The 24,738-nt window shown below is 42.6% G+C and overlaps 1 protein-coding gene across 1 annotated transcript in view; it reads right to left on the bottom strand.

Annotated features, from left to right (window-relative positions):
* Window positions 1–23,161, bottom strand: part of atp11b (ATPase phospholipid transporting 11B (putative)) — a 61,730-nt gene extending 38,569 nt beyond the window's left edge. Inside the window, exons 1-13 of the mRNA XM_056276920.1 lie at window positions 23,138–23,161; window positions 17,872–17,988; window positions 13,807–13,896; window positions 12,166–12,246; window positions 11,236–11,343; window positions 9,321–9,449; window positions 8,329–8,432; window positions 7,496–7,543; window positions 7,008–7,072; window positions 4,402–4,483; window positions 3,987–4,137; window positions 2,028–2,225; window positions 778–936 (exon numbers count right to left, since the gene is read on the bottom strand). Of these exons, the coding sequence (XP_056132895.1) occupies window positions 778–936; window positions 2,028–2,225; window positions 3,987–4,137; window positions 4,402–4,483; window positions 7,008–7,072; window positions 7,496–7,543; window positions 8,329–8,432; window positions 9,321–9,449; window positions 11,236–11,343; window positions 12,166–12,246; window positions 13,807–13,896; window positions 17,872–17,988; window positions 23,138–23,161 (1,356 nt within the window). The remainder of the gene's footprint in view (window positions 1–777; window positions 937–2,027; window positions 2,226–3,986; window positions 4,138–4,401; window positions 4,484–7,007; window positions 7,073–7,495; window positions 7,544–8,328; window positions 8,433–9,320; window positions 9,450–11,235; window positions 11,344–12,165; window positions 12,247–13,806; window positions 13,897–17,871; window positions 17,989–23,137) is intronic.
* Between the last annotated feature and the right edge of the window lie 1,577 nt (window positions 23,162–24,738).

The raw sequence follows: 24,738 nt of genomic DNA, 5'->3' as shown, positions 1-24,738 counted from the left end.
TTTCAAGCTATATGTAGCTCCTTTCATTGCTTCATCTTTGTATCTGATATTGCCCAAACAGTACCTGTTGATACTGTCGGCCATGTCTGAAAGCTGAAAAGATGGTACAAGAGATTGCTTTTTGTATCAGCTTTATAAATGTTAATTTGACTGCAGTTCGACTATTTTAATGTGAAATCCTACATTTACACACTTCACTGACGTGTGCAGTGAAGAAAAAATACAAAGCAAAAAAAAAAAAAAAAAATGTATCGACTAGACAAATTTATGTGCGATGTTTTACATGTGAATCATGCACCCCTACTGCTGCAGGTCTCGATTGCAAAATTGACTTCAGTGGATATTCCTTAGCTTTATAAGTGCACATCTTATGTGTGTCTGATAAAAATACATCTGGTGTAGATTAGGGGTAAGAGAATAGTCACGCCACAGCAATGGAAATAAAATGTTTGCCAGATCACAGCCTTTACATGAACATGTTACCGAGAAGGAAGAATAACTTGAAATGGATAACTACCAATAATTCATTGATAGTTTTCATCTGACCTTATCACAGCTGTTAATCAAACCATTAGAATATTTGATAATCAGCTCCCTGTTCTGATGGCTGATTAAATTGAGAACCAGATCATATTTTATGAACATATCCTAAATCTCATGAATCTGTGGGCACTGTGTATATGTTTGCGTGACTAAACATGTGCTTATCCACTGCATCTGAAAATAAGTGTGTATCTGTACGTACATATGTGTGTGTGAGTGTGTATATTTAGATACCAGGTGAGGTGTAGAACCGTCGGGCATGTCATCCATCAATCCCTCTGGCACCAGTTTGCCGTTGACCTCCTGGTACTTTGTGCCATTAATTGAACATTCGCGGAACTGCATCTCATTTTCTGTTAGTGTGCCCGTCTTGTCAGTAAACACATATTCCACCTGGAGAACACATTTGGGTAACACTTTAGTATGAGGAACATATACACCATTAATTAGGTGCGTATTAGCATGCAAATTAGCAACATATTGGCTCTTCATTGGTCTTTATTAAGCACTCATTAATGCCGTATTCTGCATGGCCTTATTATACAACCAGTAAGCCATTAACTATGAGTTTTCCCTCTATAACCTCAGAATTATTGCTTATTAGTAGTACCATCTCAATATGCTTTGCTTAGTATGGACTTTATAAGGTGGTAGTACCACAAGAAGAGTTATTCTCCCTTACTAACACGTAATGAATATGGTCTGTTCTTACATAACAAAACACAAAAGTGTTAATAGTGTTAAATTACTCTAAATTCAGTTGTTGTTACTTAGAATATGTTCCCCATACTAAAGTGACATATTCATCATTACTAATTCACTAGTAATTAAGTTTTTTTACTTAGAATATGTTCCCCATACTAAAGTGTTACCCACATTGGAAACCAAAAACACACGTTTGGAATATTTAAAACTAGAATCTGGAAGTTTTACCTGCAAACAAATGTATTTTTTGATAAATACAACAGTGAATATCCAAATCATAGATGCTTTTGTTGCTAATCGTTTTAAAGGCTGTCGTGTTGGACTTTCTCTGGAAAAAATGATTTGGCGCATAGCTTGTTTAGAGTTTCACCACAGTGGCCAAATGCAGGTGAGGGGAGCAGGTTATGGTGCGTTTCAAGAGGAACCAAAATTATTGTGTATTACAAACAGATGAGGAGGAACGAACTCAGAGGACAATTCCTAACAGTTTATCAAATTTTAAACGGATCTCTAGGTTTTAGAGTAGTTTATCATAATCACTTCTGCAACTGCCAATGTCAGCATTGGTGTCAGTTGGTTAAAAAAATGCACAGCTTCAAGACTGCAGCTGTAATTTGATGACGTTTTATTTACCTTGATTATTTGACATTAGGTCCACATCCACCTCTCTCTTCTCAAAGAGATGGGAAACTCATGGCATAGACATATGCAAATATTGACAAAGGAGTATTTGGGGGTGCTCTGTTACCATGTAAGGGAGGTTCTTTGTGTGTCCATACCTGTCCAAGCTCCTCGTTGAGGTCTGATGTGTTGACTTGGGCTTTCTGGTCACTCTCTTCATGGTAAAGGTCCAAATCCCAACCAATGAAAAATGAGCCCAGAAACTTCTGCATCTCCACGGTAACATAGAGCGAGATTGGGATAATGAAGTTGTATAGAACCAGAAATGCCAGAAAGTCTGAGATGAACTTCAAAATCTGATGAGAGAAAGAACAGATTTGATCATTAGATAGACTATGTTGAAAGAAGAGGAGAGAAGAGGAGGACGATGTGGAGGGAGGAGCAAGTAACAAAGAATTGATGAACACAAGGCATCTGGGCAGCATAGCGGTCTATTCCATTGCCTACCAACACGGGGATCGTTGGATCGAATCCCCGTGTTACCTCCGGCTTGGTCGGGCGTCCTACAGACACAATTGACTGTGTCTGTGGGTGGGAAGCCAGATTTGGGCGTGTCCACTGGTTGCTGCACCAGCGCCTCCTATGGTCGGTCGAGGCGCCTGTTTGGGGGGGAGGAGGAACTAGGGGGAAGAGCGTGATCCTCTCACATGCTACGTCCCCCTGGCGAAACTCCTCACTGTCAGGTGAAAAGAAGCAGCTGGCGACTCCATATGTATCGGAGGAGGCATACGGTAGTCTGCAGCCCTCCTGGGATCGGCAGAGGGGGTGCAGCAGCGACCTGGACAGCTCTGGAGAGTTGGGTAATTGGCCAGATACAATTGGGGAGGAAAAGGGGAAAACAAATTTTTTTTAAAAAGAGAAAAGAATTGAGGAATAATAAACCCGTCTCAATCTACTGTAAGGCCCATGAAGAAAATAAGTATGAACATGCTATTTTGTCAAGGAGAATGGAAAACTAGAAATTCAAACACAACAGCAAGCAAAAGGAAAAAGCCCAAAGTGAGAAGTGGAGAGGGAATACATTTACAATGCAGTCGGTGGAGACCCAGAAGTGCCCGAGTGTGAGCTGACTATTAGGATGTACAAGAGGAAAAGGAATGAGAAGAACTGTACAAGGGCTCTAAAATAGCCTCCAAAACAAGTCAGCTCTGACCCTACCAACAATTTCAACTGCTGGGTTTATTTACAGCAGACCAATAGATACTGCAAGGGTATTTGGGCAATACACTACAAAATGCAATTGTCAACCAATCAGTGTTCTCATAATTAAAGACACCATTTTATGTCACGCTTTGAATCGTCAGCAATACAGGAGTAACCTCATTTAATAAAGCTCCTACAATTTGGGTATTGAAATATGCAACCTTTTTATGAAAGCAAGTAAAGCGATCCATCCCCACTAAGAAATTAACTACTTTTATGACAAGTGATAGGGCGAGAGAGACAGACAGAAAAAGCGAGCTAGTGACAGACACAAAGACAAACTGGGATTTGAACATATGCACTTCAAGGTTGATTGCACCATACTAACTGGTGCCAGCGGATAGCTGGAGAGCAGACCACCATGCATCTAAAACATTCTCTTTTTACTAAGGCAGTAATTTCCTCTTTGTCTCCAGCGGAAAGGGCAGCTTTTAAAACAAGGTGCACTTTTAAAATAAGGAAAGGCCACAGATCTCACTGACTGATAAGTGTTGGCAGGCAGGCTGCCCCAGCGACAGCCATTTCCTCTCATGCCTCGTAACAATACCTTGAGCTACCGTGACCACCCAGCCAGCGTTAGCCTTGGACTGCGGGTGTGTGTGCAGATTTGTTGTGGGTGTGGAATACAAGAAAGAGCATCTATCTGTTCTAATCAGTTCCATCTATTTATCCTAGAATGGAGTGAAGTAGCCCATTACTACTTTGGCAGGGAAACAAGGTTGAGGGGAGAGAGGCAGGTGGGGCAAAGATATGGTAGAATCTCACATCTTATCTGTAGGATGATAGTTGATACTACTTAAGAAAACATAGAACAATACATGAATCTGATGGTATGACAGCAAACACAGACTAACCGGACTGCTGTTTCTCTCCTGTTCTGTCTTATGGTTATAAAAAGGCTCATCCCATTTGTCTTCAGCCTGCCAGGCATACTTCAGGATGGTACTTAGAACGGCTTCAAACAGCAAGATGCCCAGGTAGATGATTAGGAAGGTATTCATGGACCTGATACAAGAGAAGGTTATTAGGATCCACTGAATTATTGAACACAACCTCAACAACAGCAGCAGAAGACACAGGTAAGTGATCCGAGAGGTATTCATAAATCTGACAAGGCACTATTTTATCTGCACGTTCAGAGAGAGAGAGAGAGAGAGAGAGAGAGAGAGAGAGAGAGAGAGAGAGAGAGAGAGAGAGATGGAGAGAGATAGAGGGTGAGAGAAAGATAAAGGACAAGAGGGTTTGAAGGAGAGAAAATAAACTACTAACTTCTCCACTGCAGATCGTTTCTGGGACTTGCACTTATAGTTGAGGGCCATCTTAGACTCCATCCCTGTGTAAACTGCCACACCTGCAACAGTACACCAGCTCAGGTGAAAACTGGTTATAGTAAGTGCTACAGGATTCAGCAATGGCAGAGTGATAGTGTGGCCAAGTCGGTGGAAGAGGGTCTTCATAACATCAACCGACATCTACTCATTTCCCCCCCTCATTTTCCTTTTCTCTGTCAAAAAGCATTTATCGCAAATCATCTCTGCCACTGAAGTGCCATTTTAGATCAAAACACCAAAAGGACACAGAGATCAAGATGGCTTGAGAGTCTACAAAGAAGGAAGTAGCCATAAAATTGGAGCACTTTGCTAGGTACAGCAGCTTTGGAGCTGAGCGATGGTGAAGAACAGAAAAAAGCGATACTTCAAAATTGTTCAGGTGTTAGATTATAACAAAGCATGTTATCTTTACTAACTTTGTCCTTAATAACTTACTTAACAGCTACTCCTTCAGGTATATGTGGAAATAAAATAAGAGAAAAAGAAATACTACAGGATAAATGCACCACTTTAATCAAGTTCTGCTTTCTTTTGCGTAGTTGTGCACTATTGGTTTTCTTTTCCAAGAGGAGCTGATTTTACCATGACCCATGTTATGAAGCATTCAAGGTATTTTTCTTCTTTTCACGATATCCTGCCCATGTTTTTTTTTTTTTGGATTTTCCCCCTTTTTTCCCCCCCAATTGTACTTGGCCAATCACCCTGCTCTCTGAGCCATCCCGGTCACTGCTCCACCCCCTCTGCCGATCCAGGGAGGGCTGCAGACTACCGCATGTCTCCGCTGATACAGGTGGTGTCGCCAGCCACTTCTTTTCACCTGACAGTGAGGAGTTTCGCCAGGGGGATGTAGCGCATGGGAGGATCCCACTATTCCCCTCATTTCCGACCCCCCCCCCCCCCAACAGGCATCCCGACCGACCAGAGGAGGCACTAGGGCAGCGACCAGGACACATACCCACATCCGGCTTCCCACCCACAGACACAGCCAATTGTGTCTGTAGGGATGCCCGACTAAACCGGAGGTAACACGGGGATTCAAACCAGCGATCCCAATGTTGGTAGGCAACAGAATAGACCGCTATGCTACCCGGACGCCCCCTTCGCCTCGTGTTTTAAATGTCTACTTAATCAATTACACTGCAGTAAAATATTCAGATAGTCTGATGTGGCAGAAAATGTTGCTGACATTTTAGAATTCAGAATGGTGAAAAAGCTTCGTAAATGGCAGTATGCGGTGCTGACTACCATTTAGACATACACAGAGGAGCCAAAACATTATGACTACTTACAGGTGAACCGAATCATGATCATCTCCAAACAAGGGCACATGTCAAGGTCTAGGTAGAGATGGTAAGTGAACAATCAGTTCTCGTAGACAACGTGTTGGATGCAGGAGAAATGGGAAAGAGTAAAGACCTGAGCAACTCTGACAAGTGCCAAACTTTTCTGGCCAGATGATTGGGTCAGGAGTCTCTGAAGTGGCAAGGCTTGTGGGGTGCTCCTGGTCAGCAGTGGTGAGTACCTACTGACAGTAGTCCAAGGAGGGACAAATCACAAACCGGTGACAGGGCGTTGGGCGCCCAAGGCTCATTGATGCACGAGGACAATGAAGGCTGTCCCATCTGATCTGAACTGACTGAAGGTCTACTGTGGCACAAGTCACAGAAAATTTTAATGATGGTTACAGGAGGAATGTGTCAAAACACAGTGCATCGCACCCTGCTGCATATGGGGTTGCGTAGCCCCAGACTGGTCAGAGTGCCCATGAGGACCACTGTCCACCGTTGAATACGCCGACAATGGGCACACGAGTGTCAGAACTGGACCTTGGAGCAGTGGAAGAAGGTCGCCTGGTCCGATGAGTCCCATTTTCTGTTAGATCACGTGGACGGCTGTGTACGTGTGTGCCGTTTAACTGTTGGCACCAGGACGCACTCTGGGACGATCACAAGCCGGTGGAGGGAGTGTGATACTCTGGGCAATGTTCTGCTGGGATTCCCTGGGTCCAGTCATTTGTGTGGACATCAATTTCACATGTACCACCTTCCTAAACATTGTTGCAGACCAGGTACACCCCTTCATGGCAACTGTATTCCCTGATGGCAGTGGCCTCTTTCAGCAGGATAAGTCTGCACACACTGTTCGGGAATGGTTTGAGGAACATGATGAAATGCTCATGGTGTTGCCCTGACCTCCAAATTCTCCACATCTCAATCCAATTAAGCATCTGTGGGACGTGGCAGACCGACAAGTCCGATCCACAGAGGCTACACCTCACAACTTACAGGACTTGAAGGATCTGCTGCCAATGTTTTGGTGCCAGACACCAAAGGACATCTTCAGGGGTCTTGTAGAGTCCATGCCTCGCCGGGCCAGCACTGAGGACCAACAGCCTTTCAGGCAGGTGGTCATAATGTTTTGGCTCAGTGTAAGTCTGGTGATGATGTATGTATTCTGCACTAGGCGATGAAAAAGGGCTCTATCCTATTAAACAGGCTTAGTTTTTGAACATCATTTCATCTGGCTTTCATCATATCCACCCACCAAAAATCTCTTTGGTATTTTTCAACCTGGCTCCTCGCAGCAGCAAATTCTCTGGTCCTAGTGGTCTGATGGACAGACAGACAGACAAACATAACATACACATAGATAGACACAGACACACAACCACAAAATAAATCAACGAAGGAACAAACAAACAGAGAAATGGATATGACCAGACACTGCCTTGTATGGCATCTTAATGAATTACATTACAAATAAATCAAAACACCCTGTGCAGTATTCTTAACAAAAAAAAATCCCAAAAAGTAAACTAAATAATATATTCTAATGTACTACTATCGTTTTGTTTGATGATGAATAGAGCCAAATCATGGAGAATTTCTCCTTTACTTATGGTGGTCTCCCTTGATGCTCTGGTATCCTACCCCAAACTACACATAAAATAACTACGGTTTTGGCAGAAACAAACATAAGTATTCCGTTTGAGAGACTAACATAAAGAACACGACGAGGGATTCTGAACTCACCTGACAATCTCTTCACCATGATGAGTCACTGTGATCCGGCCAACAAACCTACAAAACGTACAAGTATTTCTGCTGAGCGAAGAAACAGATGTACCCCTTCACAACAAACTATGGGTTTTTTTTCCCTCTTTTTCAAAGGGATTTGCCTTTGGTGTGAAAAGGATTATGGGGCTCAAAATCCTAGGAAACAGCTGTGCCATAACCAGGAACAGAAATCTCAGTATTTTCACATTTGACATGCTGTCATTGTGTTAAATACACAACCAATGAATATGCATATCTGTGTTCTGGGTGCAAAGATTACAGCGTCACATTTCAGCAGCCAGATATTCCTCCCTATTCTACTGCACCGTGACTGTGGTGTGGAGCTAGTGAAACAACGGCAAAAGCAACTTGATATTGTGCAAATATCGGCAATATGTAAAAACATTCAAATGTAGCCACCCACCATTTGTTCAAGCACAATATAAACAATGAATTGATTCAGAGGGGATCATAGGACAGGACAAAGGCTAAGGTAAATAAAACCCAAGGGTTTGCTGGGTGTGCATTGTGCATAAAAGGGGGCTTTCCAGGAGGAAGCTGAAATCAACTTGGCAGTGTGAAGGGAGGTTTTATTAACAATGCCAGGATTTAGAGAGATAAAAAGGGGTGGGTGGGTTGTGCAACCTTAACATTTTGAATGACTCAAAAATAACACTATTCTGTCCTCAACTTGTCAGATGAGATAAAAGGGAACAAGAGTGATGAGGAGGAATTCATTGTGGGGAGCCTGTGTAGGAGAAATGATGAGGTGGCGGGACAAGAGGGTGCCATCAGAAAGCACTGTCTACCTGTATAGGTCAGCTTCAGGTTGTTGACACTCCACCACAGCCTGCAGAGCCTCCAGTCTGGACACTGATTGGCAGACTGCTGTCTCTGCTACAGAGTAGTGGGTCTTGAAACAAAAACGCATGCATACACAAACACATACATACACGCACAGTCAAAAAATTACACATTTTTCAGGAGGCAACTTCTTTCTTTTCAAGGTGAGGAGTAAGAAAGTAACCATGGTGCAATCTGAACACACTGCACAACATATATTAATGGCCGTAGTTATCACCAATTTACAGAGATGACAAAAGGAGCAGTGTTCACAAAAATCTATTTCTATAAGGTTGCTAAATACTGCCATTGGAAATAACCCTTCTGTAATGGGATGTTGCAATAGAAGCAGCAGCACTTGATTGGAGAGATAATTAGGCAATACAGCTGCTGGCAACACATCTCTTTAGAAGAGAAGAGAAGAGAATTAACTGCTTCCCTTTTCCACTTAGAAAGGCCTGACTTACCAAGACAGAGCGATAGAGGAAATGAACTCGAACAGAGTACATATGAGGCAAGTTTCTGGTGGAAATTGGAAGATGACAGAAAAGATGGCATTCTACATGGCATTTTTCTAATGGCAGTTGTAAAGCCTTTTTTTTTCTTAATAAGCAGGGAAAAAACATTACATACACAATGACATTAGTAGGCTCTGATCACAAAATTCCAATACTGGCAAAACAGTTACTGTGATTTTCTCTATCAGGGCCTCTAAATATGTTCTGGTGTGGCCTTTTCCATGCAACAAGTGGGCTCCATTTGTGTGGTGAGCCTCCCTTCCGTGTATAAATTATTACCGTGATAGACATACAGATAGACATACAGATAGATAGATAGATAGATAGAGAGAGAGAGAGAGAGAGAGAGAGAGAGAGAGAGAGAGAGAGAGAGAGAGAGAGAGAGAGAGAGAGAGAGAGAGAGAGAGAGAGAGAGAGAGAGAGAGAGAGAAAGCATCCACCTTGAGGTTGGTCTCTCCATCCAGGCTGGCTGTGGTGATGTGACAGGTTCCTTCTGAGCGGTCTGAGGACAGCAACACCAGGTCAGCTGGGAATGTCTCATCTTTAGCCACGCGCACAATGTCTCCAACCTGGATAGATACACATAAATTCACAGAAACACAGTTACAGGGCTATATGTACACACAAAGTGCACATAAAGGCACAACTTTCAAAATGCTCAAATTATGCAGGAGAATACTTTCTGTATACTCTCCAACTCTCCATAAACCAGAGAGTTGAGATTGCATTCTGCAAAGCTGTAAGACTGTACAAAGTGGAGTCGTTTAACGGAGAATAAATGGGACAATTAATCCTTGGGCCCATATAATGTATGTTGGAAAATGTATACCTCTGTTACAAATAGGCTTCAAAATAAAAGCTTTATAACTATAAATCCTGAACATGAAAATAATCCTTCTATAACCCACCTATGTTCTGAGTTCTTTCCCACTTTAACTTATGAACGGCTGCCCAATAATGAGACATAATAGGAAAAATATCCACACAATTAACGCTTGGACATTTAGAATTTGATTAACATCCCGAAACACATATCTTCTAAACATTCTCCTACAGCTTACATGGCTATGCTAGTACACGCACCACTTTTAAAAACATCCTTTTTAATTGCCACTTCCTCAAATAGTTTGTAAACTTGTTGCTGTTGCTGATCATTTGACAAACATTATGTGCACACACGCTGTGCATTTCTCAGGACCACTCTCCATTTCTCGGTCATCAGGGCCACAAGTCAACTCTGGCTGTCGGTTAAAACGAACCCATACAAAAGCATCAACATGAAATATAAACCAGCGAGTGACAAGCAGGTTGAGAGATTCCCCATTAGGGTGAGTGAGCACGCCAACTGCAAAAACTTCATGAATAGAAAGGACATTCCCATTTCACAGCTAAATTCTTCAAATGTTATTTGGCCGACTTGGCAAACACTGGATAATGGATGACGTAATTGTGGAAATAAGCACTGGTCGTGTATGTGGAATTCAGAAAGCTGATGTTTAACTGTGACCAAAAAAAATCTTTACAGAGAACAATCCTGTGGTTTTTGTATTGACTTTCTCCACGCAAAATTCTCTCACACCCTTTTCAACGACCGTGTAATCTTGTGTTTCAAATGCATCTTAAAGTATCGTTCACTGGTATATGCCTTTTCTACCCAATGTATTTCTAATTTAACGGCACTAGATTGAGGAATTTCACACCTGAGCTGGAGATAGTTATGTCTGTTTGCAATACGGTGCTGAATGTTATCTTTAGGTACTAGGAAGTCTGTCCAAATTTGTACCCATTCAGCAAATGTTACAAAAGGAGAAGAATCGTACAAACCTCTTTCCTTTGGGAGACATCCTCTCCTGTGTCTGACAACTAGAATCGCCTTTATAACGTTAATGTTGTGGAAGCTTGCCCAAATGGAAACTTGTCATTAGAGATATTTTGTTTCTTATTAATTTAAGATGTAGCACAGGATCAAGATTTTGTGAACTACTGTGACCATTAGCCACTGTATCTACAACATAAATGTTTGAAAATATGAGTTTGATGTTCACACTATGTGTGCCTCACTGGTTTGAATGTAAAACTTAACGAGGGAAAAACCTTTGCCTTCGCTAAGACTAGCAGTTGGGCATAGATGAGATACGGAGCTTGCTAAATATAAAACAAATTATAGCTTACTTGGATAAAAACACAACCAAGTTAAAAACAAGTGTTAAAACAAGTAATGGGCAGTCAGGTCTGTAACCCCCTCCTCCAGGAGCTACCAAAATAAACAGCCAACCTGAGGGAATTACATTCTCATGCTACTGAATGCTCCCAGTGGACATAATGACAGTGATGCTGTAGCTGGCGTCATTTTACCCTGATGTTTTTGGATCTCGTCTGAACCAGACTTCCACTGCGAACCACAAACACCGGAGCTCCATTCACCTCGTTGTCTGCCTTGTGTCTCAGCCAATCCTCATAGCCCTAGGAGAGAAATTGACCAGCAACCAATCAAAAAAAGTGAATAACGGCTGTATCAGCCATTCACGTGGCTTCTCACAGTAGGTAGGCAATTACCGATCTACAACAGCTGCTGACAGCTCACCCCCTTTCTGGACAACAGAAAGGGGGTGAACATGAAAATGCATTTCACAATCACATACACCTTCTATATCAATAACAGCTATGTCACAGCTTTAAAATGAAATATAAAGCCTCTGAGTTTAAGGTGTATTTGACTTCAACTGAATTTAATTAGGTATAAATTCATTTATTCTCCAAACTGCTTTATCTTTACTCAGGGTCACAGGGATGCTGGAGCCTATCCCAGCAGTCACTGGGCGGCAGGCGGGGAGATACCCTGGACAAGCCGCCAGTCCATTACAGGGCCCACACACACACACACAGACACACACACACATTCACAACTAGGGACAATTTAGTATGGCCGATTCACCTGACCTACATGTCTTTGGATGGTGGGAGGAAACCGGGGCACCCGGAGGAAACCCACGCAGACACGGGGAGAACATGCAAACTCCACATAGAGGACGACCCCCAGGGTTGGAAAACCCCGGGGCTCGAACCCAGGACCTTCTTGCTGTGAGGCAACCACGTTAACCACTGCGCCACTGTGCCACATTAGCTATAAATTAACTGAGCAAACTGGATATTAGAAGTAAAATATTAAGTCAAATGAATTAATAAACAAATGCGTAACTATGACAAATTCAGCCACGACTTGTTAGTAATAGTTCCCCATTTCACATCACTGAGAAGTGACAGAGGGAGTGGATGTGATCTCACCTGTTTTATTGCAGTTACTGTGATGACAAAGAAGAGAGGCAAACCGCTGGTGACAGGAGAAGTGGGGGTGTCTATCATTAACTAGAGAGAGAGAGTGAGGGCGAGAGAGAGACAATGTGACAGATTAGTCAAAAACTAGGAAACCTCAAAGGCAACACAACTTTTGTATTACTTCTGCAATTTAAGATCACCAGTTCAAACAGCAACACATTTAATGACCGATCTGAGCAACAACTGAGACGAATACACACACCACTGCTTTCTCCTTCCCAGGTGTAATGAGCTTGACAAACCATGTTTTTTAACCTGAGACACATCAAAAAAGGTTATGATCCTTAAGCCAAATTTTTTTTCTCTAATACTCAAGTGATTAATTTTTTCACTTCCTGGGGCTAAAAAAAAAAAAAAGTTAAAAAAGAACTGTGTATTGCTTGGTAGTTCCCAGCACATCATGCATTTATTTGCTATGGCTTATATATCCAATGATTTATCTTAAATTGTTTTCAAGAGCGATAGGGACAAAAAAAAAAGTAAATAGCCTCTAATTAAAAAAGACAAACATGTCTCGGGTTGTATGTTAAAAAAGTAATTCCAGTATATGATTATGTAAATCTTGGTCAACAAGAATACATTTAAGAGAGGAAGTGCAATCAAACACAAACATGACCAACACAGGAACACTAAGAATAGTATTTACTCTAAGCCTGTGGTATGCCGACCTTCTACAGAAACATCTTCTTTAGGCTTATTCCCCATTTTTCAGGGGTCGCCACAGCGTATTTTATAGTTTCCATCGATACCCTGTGAGGGCACAACACCAATGGTGGCCGCTGTTACCCCGGGCCTTGACTGAACCAGTATGGAGCCTCAACCGATCCAGTATGGTCTTGTCAATCCACATATTGATTTGGCAAACTTTTACATCGGATGCCCTTCCTGACACAAGCACTAACCCTGCGGACGGGGGCACAGGTAAAGCGCTGGATGCCACCCCAGTATTGATGGACTTGCACTAAACCTTCTACATAAACTAAAATGCTAAATTTTGGAGATAGATGGATTATTCTAGAGACAAACGCCAGAGTAATCCATCTAGAGATGGAACAAAATCCTTCCGAGAAAACAGCACAATTAAAATTGTGGGATAAAAAAAGCTGCAATCACTTCAGCGAACTGAGTTTTATTTGATTTTAGTTTCAGTGACATGTCGAGTGGGTGAGATGACGGCTTTTTTAGATGGAGGTTAAGTTGATTCTTTGGGCTTCGCTACACAGACAAGAGCAAATCAAGCACAACAGGAGAATGTGAAAAGCAAATAAAGCTTATTTCAGCATAGGCTGAATGATGCAAAATGAAGGCTAAACTCCTCGGGTTGGCTTATAAGGCAGGCATGTGTGTTTTACTTACTGAGTGGGCATGTTGCTTTAACACAGGGCCAGATCCGTCTCCTTTCGACTCTAGTACTGTACAAGTAGTCCCTGAGTCACACACACGCACCTGTCTAACTGGCAGCAATACCTGATGCTGTGCCCGACTGGTCTCTGATTGAGGTTAAACTCTACATGCATTGGGTACTCATTGTGTGTGTGTGTGTGTGTGTGTGTGTGTGTGTGTGTGTGTGTGTGTGTGTGTGTGTGTTACCTGTACGAGGAAGATAATGAGGAAGTAGAAGTTGGCTATCCTTCTGAACTGCTCAAACAGATTCTTGGGGATGAAATTCCAAATGGTGTACTGAAAGAAAAAAAGAGAATATTAAACATGATGGGCAGAATTTGTTTTGTAGTTAATTATCTGTGGTAGAATACCGAAGCTAGAAAATTGTAAAAATATCCAAATTCATCTTCTGGCATTAACCTAATGCACAAATCACCAAAAAAGTAACAATTAAAACTATGGCATAACTGTCCATATCTCATTTGTAAATATCCTGTAAAAAAAAAAAAAAAAAAAGAAACCTCTAAAATTGTAATATGTACAAGAAATAATATGGGAATGGACCAAAAAGTGAACCTGTATTTCTTAAGCAAGGTTATCCTCATTCCCAACAACATCAAAAGTACAACAATGAACTATCGGTTTACAACACTTGAGAAGAGTGTAAGAATTTGGTTTGTGAAACTACACATTATTTGGACCCGAGCAAACAGATTTATAACAATTCAAATCATAATTCAGTCAGTATTACTACTGATATATATCATCATCATCATCATCATTATCATCAGCCACTTCTCCGGGGTCGGGTCGCAGTGGCAGCAAGCTAAGTAGGGCACTCCAGACATGCCTCTCCCCAGCAATACCCTCCAGCTCCTCCTGGGGGATCCCAAGGCATTCCCAGGGCAGACTGGACATGTAGTCCCTTTCAGCGATTTCTGGGTCTACCCCGGGGTCTCCTCCCAGTTGGATGTGCCCTGAAAACCTCCAAAGGAAGGTGCCCAGGAGGCATCCTAATCAGATGCCCGAACCACCTCAACTGGCTCCTTTCGACACGAAGGAGCAGTGGCTCTACTCCGAGCTCCCTCCGGATGTCCGAGCTCCTCACCCTATCTCTAAGGCTGAGCCCAGACACCCTACGGAGGAAACTCATTTCAGCCGCTTGTATCCGCGATCTCACCCTTTCGGTCACTACCCAAAGCTCATGACCATAGGTGAGGGTTGGAACGAAGACTGGCCGGTAAATTGAGAGCTTTGCCTTCTGGCTCAGCTCCCTCTTCACCACAACAGTCCGGTACAACGTCCACATTACTGCTGATGCTGCACCAACCTGCCTGTCAATCTCCCACTCCATCCTACCCTCACTCGTGAACAAGACCTCTGAGTTTACTTGAACTCCTTCACTTGAGACAACAACTCATCCCCAACCCAGAAGGAACAATCCACCATTTTCCAGTAGAGAGCCATGGGCTAAGACTTGGAGGTGCTGACTCTCATCCTGGCCATTTTATATATATATATATATATATATATATATATATATATATATATATATATATATATATATATATATATATACACTACCGTTCAAAAGTTTGGGATCACCCAAACAATTTCGTGTTTTCCATGAAAAGTCACACTTATTCACCACCATATGTTGTGAAATGAATGGAAAATAGAGTCAAGACATTGACAAGGTTAGAAATAATGATTTGTATTTGAAATAAGATTTTTTTTACATCAAACTTTGCTTTCGTCAAAGAATCCTCCATTTGCAGCAATTACAGCATTGCAGACCTTTCGCATTCTAGCTGTTAATTTGTTGAGGTAATCTGGAGAAATTGCACCCCACGCTTCCAGAAGCAGCTCCCACAAGTTGGATTGGTTGGATGGGCACTTCTTTGAGCAGATTGAGTTTCTGGAGCATCACATTTGTGGGGTCAATTAAACGCTCAAAATGGCCAGAAAAAGAGAACTTTCATCTGAAACTCGACAGTCTATTCTTGTTCTTAGAAATGAAGGCTATTCCATGCGAGAAATTGCTAAGAAATTGAAGATTTCCTACACCGGTGTGTACTACTCCCTTCAGAGGACAGCACAAACAGGCTCTAACAGGTACTATTTAATGAAGATGCCAGTTGGGGACCTGTGAGGCGTCTGTTTCTCAAACTAGAGACTCTAATGTACTTATCTTCTTGCTCAGTTGTGCAACGCGGCCTCCCACTTCTTTTTCTACTCTGGTTAGAGCCTGTTTGTGCTGTCCTCTGAAGGGATTAGTACACACCGGTGTAGGAAATCTTCAATTTCTTAGCAATTTCTCGCATGGAATAGCCTTCATTTCTAAGAACAAGAATAGACTGTCGAGTTTCAGATGAAAGTTCTCTTTTTCTGGCCATTTTGAGCGTTTAATTGACCCCACAAATGTGATGCTCCAGAAACTCAATCTGCTCAAAGAAGTGCCCATCCAACCAATCCAACTTGTGGGAGCTGCTTCTGGAAGCGTGGGGTGCAATTTCTCCAGATTACCTCAACAAATTAACAGCTAGAATGCCAAAGGTCTGCAATGCTGTAATTGCTGCAAATGGAGGATTCTTTGACGAAAGCAAAGTTTGATGTAAAAAAAATCTTATTTCAAATACAAATCATTATTTCTAACCTTGTCAATGTCTTGACTCTATTTTCTATTCATTTCACAATATATGGTGGTGAATAAGTGTGACTTTTCATGGAAAACACAAAATTGTTTGGGTGATCCCAAACTTTTGAACGGTAGTGTATATATATATATATATACACACACACACACACATATTCTTGTGGACCCTTTTGTCTCTGTTTTGCCTGTCTTGAATCTAAATTCTTGTTTTGGAAAAAGTGCCATTCAGTGAGTGGTAGTAACGGAGGTATACAGCCCATAGCCTGAGTCCAAATTGTTCTTTAGGGTTGCTACAATAAATGTAACTGCCTTGGCTTAAACACAGACACAGTGTTCCTTGGCTCCTTCATTTTGCATTCTGAAAATGCTTGTAGGTCCACTTAGCTGATCACACTCTTTCCTTTTGATGAATACGGAGGCGTGGCCGCCAACATCAGCATTACTCTGAAATAAACTTCAAAGTATTAGACTTAATTTAGAAAAAAAAAAAAAGCTGGCAGTTTTGGCGAAGGCAGACTTTAAGCAATCAGCTAAACATTGGTAGCGCAACTGACATAAAATCACATCAACCCCGAGCCCATCCAAGTTTGACAAGGATATCAGCAGTAAGCCGGTCAGACCACTCAGTCACTCAACTGTGTGATTAATGACAAACCTAAATCAATTCCCCACTGCAGAGAATGTATGCTACACCTTGGAGAACAGTTTCCTTTTGTCCAGTTAAAGAAGCAAGCACTTGTTTTTAGCCAGTCTTTGCCTATTCATGTTATGGAAAAGACAAAAAAAAAAAGTGGTGTAAATCAACAGGATGGTGATGGTTGTGTGTGTGGCGGTGGTGGTGGGGGCTGAAGGTGGCAGAGCTGCAGCACAGTAGACTAACACCATGCCCCTAGCTTCTCGTAAGTCCGACCAGAAAGTCCATTTAGTCAACAGCGGCATGGCACCTTTCCGTTCACCTCAGATTTTATTGGTCTAATGTGCTGGACCCCTCGTGCCGCCTACATCATTTTGAGGGGAAAATACTTCCAGGGGAAAACGAACATCAAAATCAACCCCCTGAAAATCCACCCATCCATCCATTATCTGAACCGCTTATCCAGCTCTCAGGGTCACGGGGATGCTGGAGCCTATCCCAGCAGTCATTGGGCGGCAGCAGGGGAGACACCCTGGACAGGCCGCCAGGCCATCACAGGGCCCCCTGATAATATGTCAGCATCATCCCCACTTAATATGTCAGCCCCTTTGATGCCCACATATCCATCCATGTGGTGTGTCTTGTTTTTCATTGAACTTATCATGAGGGCAATAGGTTCTACCATCCTTGGGTCATACCAACATGTTTTGAGCACAACAATGTACCCCTTTAATGAATTGAAAAAATATATAAAACAAAAAGGTTCTGTTAAGTCACTCCTTTCCATGCCATTTCTTCTCTGTGTGTACACACTGATCCGGTTAACAATTCCTCCATTAGGGCACTGCTTGCTCAAAGTCACCGAACAACAGGAAACACAAACAAACCTTCCACCAAGAATCTCTTCCGCACTGCTTGTTAAAAAGTAGAGGTAGAGTGGGGGCTACCTCAACCCCATGCTCAGCCAAGTAAAACTAGGCACCTTAGATGAGATGATTCTGTTGTCCGCGAAGCGCTGTGGTACATAGTGGCCATGTTGGGGGAACCGGTTAGCCACATATACCGTCCTAGTGTCGCTCTGGTGAGGGGGGTCAAAGCCCTGAGAAAAGGACGGCAAAGGGGTGAGAGAAAGGGCCACAGGGAGAGGGAAGGGATGAGGAGGTAGAGAAAAGGGGAGAAGAGGGGCACGGGGGGGGAAGAAAAATTGAAAAGACAGAAGTTAGAGCATTGTTTACTAGTTTAACTCTTCATCCTGTTTTACAAATTGTTTTTCAATACACTGACGATTAATGATCATGCAAGTAACGATCCCAGTTACCATAATGAACTGCACCTCACAGCTGGTGCTTGTAAGTTGTAATGGTTGTGCTGACACACAGCTTAGTCAAGAAAGGTCTGGTATGTGGCTAAACACAATATATTGAGGAGGTTTACCCATTTAAATTAGCTGCAAGTTGTTTTTGCTACCTATAAAACTAGCCTACCATACAGCTGCACTTTTTATGATACGAAAAAACCCCCCCAAAAATAAAACACCTGGTTTTATTTTCAGGTCCATAAATTTGTTCTCTGCACCATCGGTGTTTATTGCAGAAGAGGTTTATTTCTGACTTCAGGCAATCCTACAGTGAGAGAGAAACGGTGAGGCACTTCTGGGCGCTGGGGGAAGACAGTCAATTGTTACATCAGGCTCACATGGAGGAGTGATGAAGTAATGCCTTCTTCAGCTTACCCCAAAAAGTCTTAGCGTTCGTGTTAACCTGCCTGAAGAACCAGACTAGTTTTTCAGGACTCTTCAGAAAAGGTCTGACAGTCACAGCAGTGAAAATGGTTTTGAAATTGTGTTTTGGTATCGGTACTGTCACGCGTGTCAAACCCCACTCGTCGACTACTTCAGAGACCGGGGAGGATAAAGCTTCGTTTATGCAAATATTATTTGACTTTAAGCTTCACGGACACGGACACAGAAATGTGTATTCGCCACGTCACTCCTAGCGACACACAGAGCCAGCGCTGCTCAGGCACATATGTAAACCATTACTGCTGGTCTCTTTCTGTCTGGTCCATTCTGATCTCTCTCTGTTGCTCTCACCAACCACGCGGCTGTTTCTGACATTATTTTCTGCGGTTTCTGTAACATGCACTAGAAGCTCACTCACCCCGCGCTTCCCCCCCTCGACATAATCTGAGTAATTCTCTCACCCATACGTAGGTAGCCCCATGCCCTTGTTCCCTGTGCCATGTCAAACATACTATATTGGAGTCTTGTGATGGATTTGTGCGTAACGCATGTGTATCTATGCGCATGTTAAAAGGTGTGCATGTGCCCAGTCACCGCATTACCCATAGCAAGCAGCAGCAAAGGTCATTTTAGGACACAAGTCCATTTTATTTGTATAGCCCATTAACACAAATTACAAATCAAGAACCAGGAACACGTCTGTCGTTTCATTTCATGTACTTGCACATGAAATGAAACGACGTATCGTTTCCCCCAGCCCGCAGCGGTGCAACACAAAGACAAAAACACCTATCTGAAAACTACAGGAACACATATCAAACTACAAAAGAAAAAAGAAAAATCACACTTCATTTACACCTATTCAACACCATGCTCTAAAAATCAAAAAAGTTTTGCATGTTAATAAGAATAATATAATAATTCTCTAATTGCATCACACTCTACATGCAGGCCAAAACCTAGTATATGTTGGACCGTGTATGGTCACTATTTGAACTTGTGACCAATTTGTTACAGGGATATTCAATGGTGGTGTCTATAATGTGAATTCCTGATATTAAATGTTCATCTGCAATGTTCTGTAGTGATCCCAGAGCCTAAAACTTGTTGTTAAAGTGTACTGAAGTAGCATATCACATGGCGTGGTTAAGCTACGTTCGAGTATCCATGAGCAGCAATATATCCCGTTTGTTGGTGTGCGATAAATGTGGAACGAGCTGGCACCACTGCACGGATTCACTTTGAAAGAGCAACGGCCAATAGGGAAACTCCCACTTCCGTGTTTACCAGTGATGTCGTCGGTCAGCCAACCAATCGTGTAACTTCAGTGATGTCGCTGGTCACCTGATCCAGCGGCCTAATCGTGTCTAACATGATCACTCAGTCACTAACATGGTCAGTCACAGACATTGGCGGTTGGAGGGCTGGTGCTGCTGGCCGGTCCAGCCAAAAATAAATAAATAAATACAATCCAGTGAATGGTGCACAAGATTGAGAGAAGGCAAGCAATCTTCTACCACCAAAATAAAACTAGCCAACAGCAGGGCTGTGTGATATGACCAACATCTCACATCCAGATATAGGTCGTTTCATATCCAGATAACAATACGTATCAGGATATAGCACATTTTCTGTAAAATCAATGAATAAATAGTGTCTGGTTCGTGCCTCCTCCTCCCCCCCACGTGTGCACATTCTGTGTGTGTGTGTGTGTGTGTGTGTGTGTGAAGGGGCAGCCCCGCCCTAGCTGAACCACAGCGTTCAAGCTCAACTTTGTCATATGTATTTAGAATACAATGAAATTCTTGTGCGCTCGCTCTTGCAGTAGATTCAGATATTCAGGGTAGAACAGAGTAGCGTGACCATACACGACAGCAAAACACAGCAGAAACTCTCAAACTCGGCTGAATTGAAACGAGTGCACATAAATTAGGTTTACAACATAAATAAACATAGTCTCTACTGAGTTTTGCCATCATTTATGGTCACCTTAGGTGGGAGCTCAGTCCCGTCCACACAGGGAGCTCAGAGGAGCTGAGGAGAGAGAGCGCTGATGACTTGACAACAACTACACTACTTAGGTTACTATAAGTGCAATAAAAGCCTCGCGAGTAAAAAGCCAATAAGAGTCATTTATTACTGCCATCCACGCAAAAGTTAAACAGACTCCAAATGACGAAAAACACTGCCGTAGAGACTGATGATTTGTGACACAACTACATAAACGACAGAGCATAATATGAAAAGAGACGTTTTTCTATCGCACAGCCCCAGCCAACAGCCTATCCATGCTCACATTCTTCTGAAAATGCCATTATGGGCTGTCAAATCAAACTGCCTCCACCCACAAAACCCCACCTGACAGTTCTGTTAGTCGCCAGATTGCAGAGGTTTGCTGTGCTCTACGTGCCGTTTCATGGTGTCTGCGGGCTGACAGGTATTTACGCCCAACAAGACCTACAATCCCTTGACGCCTTCAGAAAACTACTGCACTGTAAACAACGACTAGTCAGCATTAAGTCACACTACAAGACCGAGAGGTAATTCATCAAACTGGATGAACTAGTCAGACATAGAGTCAGAGATAGAGCGGAAGCAGGGTATTTACAGTCAGAGGAGGAACATGCTGTGGATGATATTACTCACGGCAGCTAAATCTGGAGGGTGGACCTCTGGACTCATGACCTATGAACTTGCAGGCTTTAATATTGAATTTCTCGGGGCAGGTAAGTCAATGAGTGAACGAGCGCTGGGGGGGGAAGAGGGGCTATAAAAAGTAGAAAACAGGACAGCCTTTGTGTCATCACATGTGGCAGATAAAAAAAAAAAAGATGTTTTAACATCACATGCACCATGTGATTACCGACTACCTCGGTGCAGTAAGATGGAAGTCGATTTCTGCATTATACTAATACACAAACATTTTCCCACGAATGCAAAGCACGCTTATTGGTTTACGTTTTGAGTGTTTCCCTAACCTATCTTAATTGATCTCTTAATTGACTGATCTTAATTAATGAATCTCTTAGTTGACGTTAGTGACACTATAAGCTATGTGTGATTTCTTCTGATACGTCCAGTGAAGTGGCAAGACACCACCGTGTGGACTTTCCAAGAGACAGCAAAAATGGCTTCTTGAGTTCACATAGAGCCCTCGAGCACTTGTCAGTTGTGCAGCGGGACAGCACGACGCCCTCCCGGACCTTGTAGGAATGCCCCTCATCGTTCACGAGTTCACACAATCGGGATTGATCCAATATTAGTTTGATTATAGCAAAACCAATAACACATCTATTGCCACCACCATTAAATGCAGTACCAGCAGCATCACTACAGTACCACAATATAAATGCCGGGGCCTGCTGGACTCAGGATCTTTTTTAGTCTTATACTGTCAGGAAAGAAAGTAAGGTAAGAAAATTGCAGATATTCAATAAATCTACTTGAATCAGGTTACTGTCGGTGGAGTCAATGAGATTTACCACAGGCCTTATTCGTCAACTTGTCCAATATCTTACGACTTCACAACCAGAATTATAAACCACAAAATTGGGCACTTCTGGGGCACCTTTGAGGGGAAAAAATATGTTCAGTTAACGGGAAGAAGAAAAAAAAACACCCCCATAATAAAACTGTGGGTCGTTCTGGGGAAATTGAACCATTTTCTACAGTAGAATTGCTGCCCTTACAGATACAGACCCGCTTTATCTATGCAAGGTTGCCAGGCAATATTATAAGCACCACAAGATATTAAATTACTCTTATCAAGATCATGCCAAGTCTCATTATCATATCAAAACCATAACCTCTGGATACACCTAAGATGACGTGTATTGCTTAATGCTTATGGCGTCTAATAATTGTTGAATACACCATCAATTTGATGCGACTTGCCAACACAATTTGTCTTTAACCATTAAAAAAAAAAAACCCAAACAAGAAAAACACTTCACTGGAGCTGGCAAGCTTAAGACGAGATTTCTGTTTTCAATTTGGGGTGTTTAAGATAGAGTAAGCAAGGGGGGTGCAGTTTCTCTTTATTTCTCTCTTTACACCAGTGTTTATGTGGGAATTGTCTTGACGAATATTTCTTCTTCTAGTGACCTTAAAGAGTAAGCAGTAAGCACTCGTTTTTCCACCAGCTAATATTCTGAAACCTAAAAAGGAGGTGGCAAGCAAGAGGACAGTGGTGTGGGGGGTTGAAGGTGGCAGTGCTTTAGTTTAACGCCTTGCCCCGGCTTCTCACAAGCCTACCCAAAGAGTTTATCTAGTGGGCTAACACCAGCATGTCGCCTTTCAACCCAGCCCTTATTTTATTAGTCAAATGCACTGGACCCCATGTGTCGCCTACTTCACGTGGGTCTCTTGTGTCTTTGATGCCCCCAATATTACGTAGGTAATTCAGAGGGGCTTCATCGTAATATGCCTTTTCGCCTGGACGTAAGAAAAAGCAGATTTTCTCCCTCAAAGCAGCCGTGCACCGCATCTCATTTTTTGGTGAATTTACCATGAGGGCAATCAGTTCCACCATCCTCGGCCCATAACGACATATTTTCCGCTTAGGAAAAAGTTTACAACCCCTTTAAGGATCTTTAAGAGAATAAAGACATGTGATGCTGGAGAGTCCGGGTGGTGTGGCGGTCGGGGGGGGGGATGGCATGATACTCCCACATGCTACGTCCCCCTGGCAAAACTCCTCACTGTCAGGTGAAAAGCAGCTGGCGACTCCATATGTAAGGATATGAGGAGGCATGAGGTGGTCTGCAGCCCTCCCCGGATCGGCAGAGGGGCGGAGCAGCGACTGAGACGGCTCAGAAGAGTGGGGTAACTGGCCGAATACAATTGGAGAGAAAAAGTGGGACAAAAATCCCACAAAAAAAAAGACAACGTGCTGTAAAGTGCAATGGCTTTGCGTATGCTCGACTCAATGACTAAATGCAAAATAAGATGTACAAAATAATTATGAGATGTAGTATGTGGTGGTCCTGTGATGGCCTGGCGGCCTGTCCAGGGTGTCTCCCCACCTGCCGCCCAATGACTGCTGGAATAGGCTCCAGCATCCCCACAACCCTGTAAACAGGATAAGCAGTTCAGATGATGGATGGATGGTATGTAGTGAACTGGGTATAGTAGAGCAACAGATCCTAAGGCACTTTCCAACTTGAATGAGTGATGTAAGCCAGTGCACACCAGTTAGTAGGCTATCCAACTCTTCCAGAACAACAAATGACAGCCAGCTTCACTGTTAATTCACTGACGCTATGAGAAACCCATAGCGGTGAGAAAAACGACAGGAGAAAAGTAGCAAGTCATCGAAACACTAAAAACTCAGTGTGAAAAAGATTGGCGCGACCTTACAAAACTGCCCTACTATTGGGAAATCCTGTTTCCTCTGCTGACTGAGGTGCCAAGCAGTCATTAAACTTTTAATAGTGTGGATCAGCAACTTCAGCCTCTCTTTCTTTCTGCAGCCTCTCTCAATCACTAATGTTAAATATCTATCTCATTGTACAGCTGAAATATCCAAATTATTTGTTTCTCCTTTTAAAGACCTAAACTGTAATAGGGTTCACAACAGGTAATAGGGTTCACAACAGCTGACAGGTGATCCTTTTCTTCTAACGGTAAACAAAAAACAGAAACGATCAATCATATTGGGAAGAAACCCCACTTGATGCTTGTGGTGACACTGTCTTACCCTCTCATATTAATCATCATGCATGCAGTGCCAACTGATGGATGAAGATAGTGATGGACACTGAAAGCCTGTCATACTCTATTTATCCATCCTTCCACGATAATTTAAACAGGCCTAATAGGGCCCCTTAACACCACCCCCCCGACACTGGAAAAATTCATGCTAAAAAAAAAGAAAAGGTAAGCAGTAGGTAAATGAATAGATTACACTGAACCAAGGACAACCTAACAACCCTGACATATAATTTTGTCTTGAGCCAGGTGCACAGAAATAGCTGTATTTTCGTGGGACATCATGAAATCTCTTTGTCTTTCATATTCAACCGAGCATGTGGCCCACTCACGCTATCTGGGCATGTCGATTTAAAAAGAAACGCCCATTTACAACGTCTTGGTGCATAAATCAATAAT

The sequence above is a fragment of the Lampris incognitus genome, chromosome 3, assembly GCF_029633865.1.
Source record: "Lampris incognitus isolate fLamInc1 chromosome 3, fLamInc1.hap2, whole genome shotgun sequence".
Classification (NCBI taxonomy): domain Eukaryota; kingdom Metazoa; phylum Chordata; class Actinopteri; order Lampriformes; family Lampridae; genus Lampris; species Lampris incognitus.
The sequence above is the reverse complement of the archived record's forward strand: the minus strand, read 5'-3'. Positions and strand labels throughout refer to the sequence as shown.